The 12,162-nt window shown below is 31.6% G+C and overlaps 1 protein-coding gene across 1 annotated transcript; it reads left to right on the forward strand.

The window, feature by feature from the left end:
- Positions 1-716: 716 nt before the first annotated feature.
- Positions 717-11,913, forward strand: LOC111623013 (copper transport protein ATOX1-like). The gene is made up of 3 exons (XM_023365493.1): positions 717-873; positions 4,343-4,415; positions 11,512-11,913. Exons 1-3 carry the CDS (start codon positions 865-867, stop codon positions 11,646-11,648), a joined length of 219 nt encoding a protein of 72 aa, XP_023221261.1. The 5' UTR covers positions 717-864; the 3' UTR covers positions 11,649-11,913.
- Positions 11,914-12,162: the final 249 nt, after the last annotated feature.

A 12,162-nucleotide genomic window follows, 5' to 3' on the forward strand; every position in this document is an offset into this window, starting at 1 on the left:
TTCAGCTCGGTTTCCCCAAGATTATATTTTGATTGCGCCACTGGTGAAAACTATAAGTATTTAATTTTACAAATCTAACAGTTCGGGCTTTCTCATTTCTAAATGGCACTTTCTTAATTCTAATAAGTGCCCCCTTGCATGCCTTATGCATGCTCTTAAGCGGCCCGAGTGCATAAAACCACCGAACACCGGTAGTTTGTCGTGGGTTTACGCATCTGGCTGGCCACATGGAGTTTTTTCGGGTATTCTATACGTTAGCAATACCTAAATAGGGGCCAGTTTCCCATAAAAGTCTTCCCCTCAGCAATTCGCCTACGCCGTAACAAAGTAAACCAAATTAATTCTAATAATTTCCCTTTAAATTCGCTATTTACGAGGACATACCCCACATAGTTTATAGGCAATCTGATAATGTTTGTCTTTGTCCACTCTCCAATATGTAAATAATTCTCTAAAAAAACGACACAAACAATCTAGATTTTTAGTATTAGTCGTAAATCCATGTTAAGAAAATGCATGAAAAGTGTTATCTTAAAAAGAAGAATTTATAGCAAAGGCTGACATCCGTTTCCAAAGGCAGATTCTCATTCCGAAAGCCGAAGAGTTGGCAACAATGACATTACATGACATTTAATTTATTTTATTTTATTAAAATTATAATTATTATATTACTTACATAAGCAAAACATATTAATAAATACAAATTTTAAGAATTAATTAATATATATATTTTTATTTACATTGAGTCACTTAGGGCGTAACCGTCAGTGGCTGTCGATTTCGTGTTGACATATAGCAATCGTATGTCCGATGATCTGTACGTTATAAGATATTTTCTAATCATTTTCCCGCAAATTCCAAGCTATGGCTTCGGTAAGTGAATTTTATGCAATGAATAATTAAGTGAATAATATTAGTAACGCTTCGTTTCTTCTATACGTGATGAGTTATATAATAAATCGAAGCATAATTTCATTTTCAATGATTCTGATGCTTTTTCTTTGCAAAAACCTTTTTTTCTTTTTATCATTATGATTTTAAATATAAATTTCTTGCATGCCTTATGCATGCTCTTTAATTGTACTTCTATAAAGATTCTTTGGATAGCTTTAAATGTAATCCAGGTCTCAGTGTTTAATTAGTTTTAATGATTACCAGTTTATTTTCAGTATTAAGTTGCTCAATTTTATTTATTATTATAAAATCTGAAAACTGAAATGATAGTGATAAATTATAAAGATAGAATAATATTTTTGTCAGTGTGAGGTTCCAAAAAAATGGCTGAAATTAAACATTTATCATAGTAATTTGTTAAAACGAAACTAGAAAAATCGTTTGTTGTTAAAAAAGGATCAAAGATTAGTTGTGCTAGTAGTATGAAACCGCGACGAGAGAAAAAAAAAAAAAAAAATGCTATTGTGACCTTTCGGGTCGGCACCTCCTTGGTGCCCTGTCAGGATTGACACCACCGTGTTTAACGGAACATGGAAGCCGAGACAGCAACTACGTCACACCATCGTGCGAGTGGTCCCGTACATGGTCAGACGGATTCGTAATGTCGGATCGAGAGACAACATGTGGAAGTGACTCAGATACACTTAACAATTAACAAGGGTTTATTTAAAAATAAATTGGATAAAGTGTTGTCGCGGAGAGAGAGAGTTCACATACGGTTCGCGTGGTGATAAATACCTTTGGTAATAGATATCCCGGTCGGGTCGTGTTGAATCGGAGAACAAGGTAATAGTTCTTCTTATGGGCTTTTTCAGGATATATCCGGGGGTGGACTATCCAGTCAAAATGTCCCTTTTGATTTATCCAGGCTCGATCGTGCACTAACACACACACAAAAAAGGTTATCCTATGGGCAACGATTAAATGGGTGACGATTAAATGGACGACAATTTCTTTCCTCTCCGAGGACTAAAACGGCGACTAACTCTTTTCGGCCGTCTCTGGTGATATTCACGGACGATTTCGGCCGTGCAGAGGTTAGTAGTTCACGAGAAAGCGTCATGTTGCTTTCGAGAAAATGTAACAGGAGACTTTCTCAGGTAGCTAAGAACAACAATTGTTGCGTAATTCGCGAAATGTTAATATTAAAGATTAGGTCTGATATAGGAATTTCTGCTATCTCACACTATTGATGTAAACAGAACACAATAATTATAAATGATTCATAATTGTAAACGAATGTCCTCCAGTAGAGATGGACCTTTGACAAGGTGCTCGTTTACAACATAGAAATTTTGGAAAGAAGAAAGGTTAATGATGAAAAGGGACATCGCGTCGGATTGTTAAATTTCAAAAACGCCACAGACTAGACAACAGTGGGGGGAAAATATAAGCGCAAGTTCCAAAATTCTATCAACACTTCCCTCCAGAGTTAACGAATGGTGTCAAGTAGATTCTTCGAAACAGATCTTTCTCGTGACTCGAACGGGACGTCTTCGCTTAGGGACAGTTGAGGGACCAATTGGGGAGGGGGGAAAGAGACATGGAGCCAATCAGAATAAACAAATCGAAGAATGGAGATTGATGTAATCCCCAATCGTCAAGGACGAGGGACTCGGCAAGACACATTCGGTGAGTCAAAAGTGTGAAAATCGGAAGCGCTATGTCAACAAACTGGGGACGAATCTTTTTCGTCTTGGTGCCGATACCGAAGCCGTGCCGTTGTTGACCAACGGAGTCTCACGAACCGTGTAACAACACTGCCCCGGGGCCACCTATACAATAAACAACAAAGGGTGCAGCAACACCATCGACTTCCAAAAAGCCGATTGTATCTAGACAATATTTGTTCCTTAGTGCAAGTTTATTTTTATGTTTAAAATAAACTGGTTTTTGTGAGATTCTTGTCATCTGTGTCTCCTCTGCCACACTCACACGCGAATGATCCTAGATCATCCTGTTGTGGGATTAACGTTTCCTCCTGGAAGTCGACAAACTTACATCAGTTTTATCAATTTTGTTTGTGCACAAATAATAATCTGTAAATATATCTCTAGACTTTAAAATACATTGATTTTATTTTTGTATATGTATTATGGCAAATTGCCACTTATGTTGCCGAGGAAAGATGATGATAATAAATTTAAATAGTTACATAAGTTTTCTTTATAAATGGTGAAATCGATTCTGAGGTGGGAATTGAATGCTGGAGGTTTGAAATGTGATCCAATAAAAACTTAACTCTTGAAAAAAAGTAATGTACTTTAATGAAATTTACTGGCAATTTTTTAAATTAAATGTACACTTATTGGCTTATTTTATAAACCTATTTAATACTTAATATATAGTATATAAAAAATTTTTACACATTACATTTTAAATCCTTTCTTAATATATCAATTTAGTGACATTTAGCTTTAAAGAAATAAAATAGTGAAAAAATTTCAAAAATTTTAACTGATTTACATTGTTTATATATTTTATAATTCATTTTTAAATATGAAAGATATTTTATGTAAGTCTAATGTCCAAAAGGTTATCTATCTGATGTTAAGTTTAGATTCATAGTTCAAAAATTATTCTAAACATAGATACAAAATCAGCTTAATATTAGTCACTTTAATAAAATTAGAATTGCAAAAGAAATAATTTCTTATATAATAGCAAAATTAAATTATTTCGTCTGCAAATTATTAAAAATTCATTACTTAGTCTTATTATTAACATTATTTCTTATATTTTCTTTTGGAACACTTAATGCATCTTTCTTGGATAACTGCCATTATATCCTATAATGAAACATTTATTGACTTAAAGATACTTATTGGGCTGAAAAAATGCAACCAGTTGTAGCCTCTACAAATTTCTTTATCATTTTATTAGCTATATTATATGAAATAATTTCAAGAAAGTTTGGCTTGTAATACACCAAATTTATGTGATAGTTTTTTCCTTTGTTCAAAAATGAAATTAATCCTCAAATATATTTATATAGTATATATTTTGATCTTAACAAAATTGTATTACACAAATATTCATTGCTGATTCTGAATGACACGAAAGCTTTCAAATATAACAATACTTTTTTAGTATTGAAAATCTATTTTATTTTTTTGTATTGTAAAAATAAGATATATATAATATATGAAAATTTTATTTAAATATGCTGATAAATTAACAGGTTTTTAGATGTTTTTATCAAATAAATATCCCTCAAAAATAGAAATCAGATTATAAACTTTTATCATAAGTTAAAAGTGATATAGGGAGAAATTTTTATTAGTTTTCTTATTAATATTGAAATTAGACAATATTGACTTAATTTTTAAATATTTTAAATTTGTAGACATAATATATTTTTTACATATATTTGTTATTACAATTTTAGACCCATGAATTTCAAGTTGAAATGACATGTGAAGGATGTTCCGGAGCTGTGAAGAGAGTTCTGGATAAATTAGGTATAAATTGACTCACTTTAAAACTATGTAAAAATAAAGACTTTAGTTAACACAAAAATATTTAGAATCAAAAATTAATTTTGATAAAATAGCAGCAGAGAATGTAAGCTTATGCATAAAATTTATTAAAATATTTTTGATAATTTAAATGCTTTCATCAGAAGGCTAATATAGTAAACTCCTGCTAACTCGAACTAATTGAGGTGAAGGTGGTTCAAGTTAATGGCGTGTTTTCTCTATTCTGGAAAATAAGAATATGGATGTATACAGTATGTACAATAATTTATTACAATCAGCTCTATACAGAAGTTTTACTGAGCTGAGATTATATTGCTGAATTTATTATTATAGGAAATGAGCTTACAAAATTTCATGAAAGTACAGTATATGGCCAGGGGTTCACGAGAAAGCGTCATGTTGCTTTCGAGAAANTGTATACAGTATGTACAATAATTTATTACAATCAGCTCTATACAGAAGTTTTACTGAGCTGAGATTATATTGCTGAATTTATTATTATAGGAAATGAGCTTACAAAATTTCATGAAAGTACAGTATATGGCAATGTACACAGTACAGTCTTTAGTAACTTACTGACTACAGTAATATAAAGCATGGTATCACAAAGACTTCTGGATATTGAAAAAATTATATGGAGAGCATATATCAATATTTTAAATTAAATTAGACCTATAAATTTCCACTGTTGTCTGTCCAACTGTTTGTGTTTTCTTAATCTTGAGAACTGAGTTAGATGAAATCCAAGACCAGCTATGGAAACCTTAGGGGACAGAAGGCCCTGATTTTCCGATGCAAACTGGAAGTCATGTTATTTCAGTTCAAACATTTTTCCCTGAGAGGTGTTTGATAGATGACTGGTATGAATGATTCTATTGTTAAAGGAAAAGTATATTGTACAGGACCATTACTAATTGAGATGGAGAGCATATATTTTAAATTAATTAAACATATGATTAAAAATTGCAACCCAGCATTGTGATGATGTCACAATAAATAATTGCTAGTTTACTATAATTTTTCTATTATCAAGAAATTTTAAATTAATATTTCAAGAAAATTTTTCTGAGTTACATGAAGTTTGAGTTAGTGAGGTTTACTGTATTTTGTATAGTAAGAATAGAATTCTCAATCTTTTTTCCTAACTATGAAATAAATGTAAGTCATTTTAAAAAGTTTTTAATAGTGTCTTAATGTCTATTGTTTTACAATATGGTGCATAGAATATGAATTGTGTGTAGAGTTAAGAAATTATCATTTATCAATGATTTGCAACCAGATCATTTTTTCTGTAATGGTGTTGCACTATGATCAAAAGTATGCAGGCATGTAGCCATGTGTATACAGGGTGTCCCATCAAAACCACATAAACTCTGCAGAGTTTGTGGTTATCTTTGCTTGGAGTACATAAAAAAGGACTCATAATTTCTGAGAAAAAATCAAATCAAAAGTATGACGTCACATCCAGTGCATGAAAAATAAGCTTTGTTGGAAATGTGAATATCAGTACGTGTCTATGACATTATGCTTGCATAGGAAGATGCTCAAAATGACCACTGTGCTTTGAGGTATGCATACACATGCCATAAAATGGCTAACTGCACAAAGTCTTGATTGCTTGTCTCTATGCTGTGTTCACTTTTGTGGACAACACAATGCTGGATTGTGTGCAGTCATCCATTCTATGGTGTGCACGTGCATGCCTTGATATGTGCGGTGGTCATTTTGAGCATCTTTCTATGTAAGAACAATGTCACATGCAAGTACTGATGTTCATGTTTTGAATAAGGTTTATTTTTCATGTACTGGATGTGACATCATATTTTTTCTTTCGCATTTTTCTCAAAAATATGGGTCGTAGAGGGTTATGATTCTTGGATCATTTTTTTATGTACTCTGAGTAAGGATTCTTGCCCTGCAGAATTTGTGGTTTTGATAGGACACCCTATCAGACCTGCCTCTTCCTCTACACACTACCTCTGAGAAGTATAAAAGTATTTAGATGAGTCCAGAAACCCCATATCAAATCAATATTAATAGAATGGCATGTAAAGAAGAGCTCAGTGACTTCAAATATGGTCAAATGGCTGGGTGCTAGTTTTGAACAAATGTGTTTGTGAGATTTCAAACATGCTGCATGTAATATTATTGTAAAGTGGAAACATGTAGGAGCTCTAAGTATGCAACTATGAACTAGTAGACTACATCTGCTAACAGACAGGGATCATCAAGTCCTGAAGAGGATTGTATGACAAAATTGCATGACTGCATAAATACTCTGAACAGACTTTCAGAACACTTCAAGTTATACTGTCAGTATAATGGCTGTTAGAAGCTGCAGGCAATGGATTTCTATAGTCAGTCAGGAAAAAAAGTCAAATATCAGCATGTTCAAGTGCCATTTAAATCAATGCAAGATTCATCATCACAGTACCATATAACACTGCCATAGTACACCAGGTGGCAGTCTGTCAGACAAGTCTGGGTCCGGAGAATGCAGGGTGAACATTACATACCTAACTGTATTGTGCTAACTGTTAAATTTAGTGGAGAAGACATTATATGTTATGATGTTTTTCATGGTTCTCACTGGACTCCTTTGTTCCAATTTTAGGGAAACTTAACAGTGAGGACATTGACATTTTAGACAGTTCAATCCTTCCAACATTGGATCCTCATTGAACTGTTGCCACACATTCTTGTTCCAATATGATAAAATACCCATCCATAGTGTTGGCCATGCAGTTGATGAAGTGGATATCCAAGAACTTGACTGGCCTGATTATAGTTCTGATCTCAACCCTAGTGAACATCTTTAAGACAAATTGGAATGACGACTTCAAACTAGACTACAATGCCCAACATCAGCGTGTGAACTCACACTACTGATTGTTTGAAAGACTGCAGACAAATACATATAGCAGTGATAAACAGGGAAGAAATTAAAAGCATATTGGTCCATCTTTTGTCTCTTTCAAATCTTCACTCTATTAGGAAGACTATCTACTAGTTTTTAAAAGAAAAAAAAATGGGATGTCTTGGCAACTGGGTGCTTTTATATAAATATACTGTACTATGTAAATGAAACATACAAATAAAAATGTTTTAATGTGCTGTACATAATAAAATTACCTTCTCAGTACTGGAAAGAATTAATAAACACATTTAACTAAATCTTTAAAAATTTTTGTTACTGGAAGTTAATGTAAAAAATTTCTGACAAATGTTTTTGAACTTAACCAAGGTCTGCCTCAGGTTATCAACGAAATTCCAAAATTGGAATGTGCAGAACAAAAATTTTTCAAAATATTTTTTTAAATAATTAGAACAAAAACATACCACTGGTTAATTTGTTGTTGTTTTACAATGTTAAATATAAAAACAAGAAATAAAATAATACAAAATAAATTATTATTATTATTGTGTCTGCAATTCCTATTTAAGATCATTATTTACATACCTTATACAAAGAAACTGCTGACAATACAGATACCAATTGGGCATACAAGAGAGTTCACACAATGTTTAAATTACTACAAAATGGAAAGAACAAGACCAATAAACATAGGGCCCATTTTTATAACAAGAAATAAAATAATACAAAATAAATTATTATTATTATTGTGTCTGCAATTCCCATTTAAGATCATTATTTACATACCTTATACAAAGAAATTGCTGACAATACAGGTACCAATTGGGCATACAAGAGAGTTCACACAATGTTTAAATTATTACAAAATGGAAAGGACAAGACCAATAAACATAGGGCCCATTTTTAAATAAAAAAGAATTTGCTATAAATGTTCTTTAACAATTGAGTAAATCCAGTGGAGAGGATTATATATATACAGTGGGTAATTGGTTAACGAACATAATTCATTCCAAGACTTTGTTTGCTATCCAAATTGTTTGTTAACCGATTATCGATTTACCATAGGATTTTATGGGAATTTGATTAAGTCATTCCGGAGACTCCAAAAAATAAAAAATATATACTTTTTTACTACATTTATTTATATGTAATAGTAAAAATACATATATATGCAGTCTTGCATTTTTATTAGTCGTGCTTTTCTCTTTTCTTCAGGATTTTTCGGAAGTAATTAATAGTATTGTAATTGTAGAGATCCCCAACCCTGTTAACTTTATTCTGGTTTGGATGTCACTTGGGTGATTGTTGTTCTGACACCCTCCCACTTCTTCAAAAGATCTTTAGTAGCAGATATCGACATTGGTCCTCTTTTGTCTTCCTCTTTTTCAAAAGAAAACACATCTTACTGAGTTTCTTGGTATTCTTCATTTGAGAGTTCTTGGAGTTCTGTCATCAGATCAGTTTCCATTATTTAGAGCTCATAATGGAAACTGATTCTCAGATGCGATTTTCATTACTCCATTAGCAGCTTGAGACTTCTTGATATATCTTTCATATTTCTCAGTTATTTCTCAGATGCGATTTTCATTACTCCATTAGCAGCTTGAGACTTCTTGATATATCTTTCATAGCTAAGATTGTGCCTACTGCAGACCTGTTCAAGCCATACTGCAAAGCAACATCAGACATCTTGTGCCCACTTTCTACCATGGCTATTATCTCTTACTTTGTTTTTATGGTGAGCATAGTTCTTGACACTCCTCTTTTTAGGATCCATAATAATATCAGTTTCTTTTTTAAACAAAAAGTTTAGAAAAGCACTTACAAAAATTCAGAGAACAGAAATCAACTAGCCCACAAAAAATTATTTAAATGTAAAGCCTGGATAAAATTCAAAATTTGGTATTAAAATGTAAAATCTGATGGGACAGTTAAACTTTCACCTTTTGTAAATAAACCCCAATGCAAAACTTAACAAGTGCCCATCTGACAGTCTCGTGAAGACTATAAAAAATTATTTGTCAGAAAGGTAAACAAAAAGCTGGAATTACAAGGGAGATATTCGGATTTTCAGGAGGGATTTGGGGAGAGATTTGGAATTTCAAGATTCGGAGGAATACTATCTGATTTGTATTGGGATGAGTCTCGATGTTGACTTCTCCCGTGCTCTGAAAGGTTTTGAATTGTTACCTGAAGAGAATGGAAAATCAATCAGTATTTGTTATTTTCCATCACTTCTTTTTATGTTTATTCAGTAAAGTGTTCATTATCCAAACATGTGTTCATTGTCTGATCATAAAAATCTTTTGCGAAAGTGTTCATTATCTGATTTGTTCACTATCTGAACTGTTCATTAACTGATCATCCACTGTATTTGTTTATTTCTGATATAAATAAGATAATTACAGTGTATTAATTGTACTTAAGATAATTAGTGTGTTAATTGTACAGCTTTTTGGAAGAATTTGTTGGGAAGTCAATCTGAAAATTAAAAACAGTAACAATTATATTAGATATATTACATTGGTACAAAAGCACATAGAAACCTCAGGTTCACTCTGGAAATAAAAGTAATGAGAAGTTCAAGTGTTTTTGGTCAACTCTAGATCTTTGTCAGGAACAGCTGAGATCAGGAATTTTATAGCTGTTCATCAAACATTCCATCTTGGATCTCAGCTATTCCTGATGAAGGTCTGTGGAGTTGACAAAAAAATGTTTGACTTTCTTGTACTTTTATTGCTGGACTGACCTTGAGGTTCATATTTGGTTTTGTATTTATACTGTCCAATTCTAACTCCAAAGTGTTTTTGTAATACTTTAATCCAATGTAATACATACAACTTATTAAAAAATTGAATTTACTCAAAGAATCTTTGTGTTATATGACTAATTATGTAAAAATAAAATTTAAGTATATTTCAACTACAATCAAAATTTTTTATTTGATTTATATTCCTTTTAACATAAATGCCTTATTCTGTATAATTTGATTAAGTAACTACATTTAGGTATATTGTTCATACAAATCTGATAAACTAGAATGCATAATAGTAGTAATAAGTTATTTGCTGCAAAGGAAAATAATATAATTATGGGGGTGATCAAAAAGTAACTTTGTCTGCATTACTTGCTTTGCACTTTTTTTTGCAGAAATGAAAGTATATTGCCAATAAATTCTGTATGTTATTTCTTAACAAAACCACTTAGCTTGTTTGAGCATTTATTGCAACGTATATTGAACTTGTTGAATCTGCCCTCAAAAAATTTCCATTGCTGCAACCACCCAGTGATAACAGTTTTCACTTATTCATCAGCAGCAAATGGTAACCAAGTGTGATCTTTCAAATATGGTAAAATGTGAAAATCAGATGGAATTGGATATAGGTTGTATGGACAAAGAACCTCCCATCAAAAGGTCTGCAGCAAATACATAATTTGGCCTGGCATTGTAATGGAAAATAATGTCTCAGCTAAGGTATCCAGGATGTTCTTTTCCTAATGGCATCTTTGAAATGCTATATCAAAACTGTCCCACACTCGGCAGAGGAGACAATACTGATGGTTGTTTTGCCCTCATGTCAGCAAAATCATACAAAACAATAACAATATTTTCTGCATTTTCCCCCAACGAACATGAAAAGAACAAGAAGCAATCAAGTATTAAACAATACAAATGTTAAACAATATTTTTAAATAAAAAATGATTAAATTTGTAACCAATTATTTTGAACCAAACAAAGGACAATGCTTATGAGCTTGAGTTTGCATCAGTTGGCAAAATCAGCCTCTGCCCTCAATGAAAATGTCTAAATATGACCTTGATATAAGCATTCAGTATTGCCAGTCTGTGTCTTTGCTACCCACCTACATTGGACCTTGCAACTTTATGATCACTCTAGGAAAAGTCTCAACATTTAACATGAAGTCATCAATGTAAACTCATTAATAGCTAATTGGTTAAGATGTAGTGACCAATTTATGAGATATGGCATTCCGAAAGGTTATACTGTTTAAGCAATGAATAATGCTTTTGGAGAAAGCAATGACTAGGAAAACTCTCATTGTGGTAATCTTTTAGTATAATTGATTAAAATTCTTTATTCTTTTGTGAAATTATCCTATATTTCTTTTTTCAAAATGTATTCTAACAAATATTTAAAGAAGTAAAATTTGTCTTAAAAATGTTTTATTTTTAATGTGCAGGTGATAAAATTAACAAAGTTGATATTGATCTTGAGAAACAGAGAGTTTATGTAGAATCTTCAATGTCTTCAGAAGAATTACTTGCAGCAATTAAGAAAACTGGAAAGACTTGTTCATATGTTGGAGTAAAAACTTAAATTTTATTATTCATTCATCATCATATTATTTTGTTTTCAACGTGATTTATTTTTTATAATTAAATGCTTTGTGTAAAAATAAAAACTATAAAATAAATTTCAAAGAATAAATTGTATTCTGTTTTTATTTAGACATTTCTTTGGAATTTGTAACAAGCATTATCATGCAAAAATTAAGTTTAATCTCAGACAAATTACAGTGTCAAATAAACGTTTTAATATAGACAATTCATAGTGTTATCGTACACGTACTTTTCGACAAAACTCTGCTGAAATTGGGCGTTCACTCGATATCAAAGTGATATGTCGGATATTGCTCTTTGTTTCCATCCAAAAGTAATTCAGTTGATTGACAAAATGTGCACCATGATGCAGCACCATTCTCTACAAAAATTTTCTATAGCTATAAAAAGCATAAGATATAAAGTTTCTAAAAAAACTACAGTATAAAAAAAGATTTGCTATTTTGCACAGACACAATTCACAAAAAATATGGAAGCAGTTAAATATACTA

The sequence above is a fragment of the Centruroides sculpturatus genome, unplaced genomic scaffold, assembly GCF_000671375.1.
Source record: "Centruroides sculpturatus isolate CEXI.00-Female unplaced genomic scaffold, Cexi_2.0 scaffold343, whole genome shotgun sequence".
In the NCBI taxonomy this organism is placed as follows: Eukaryota; Metazoa; Arthropoda; class Arachnida; order Scorpiones; family Buthidae; genus Centruroides; species Centruroides sculpturatus.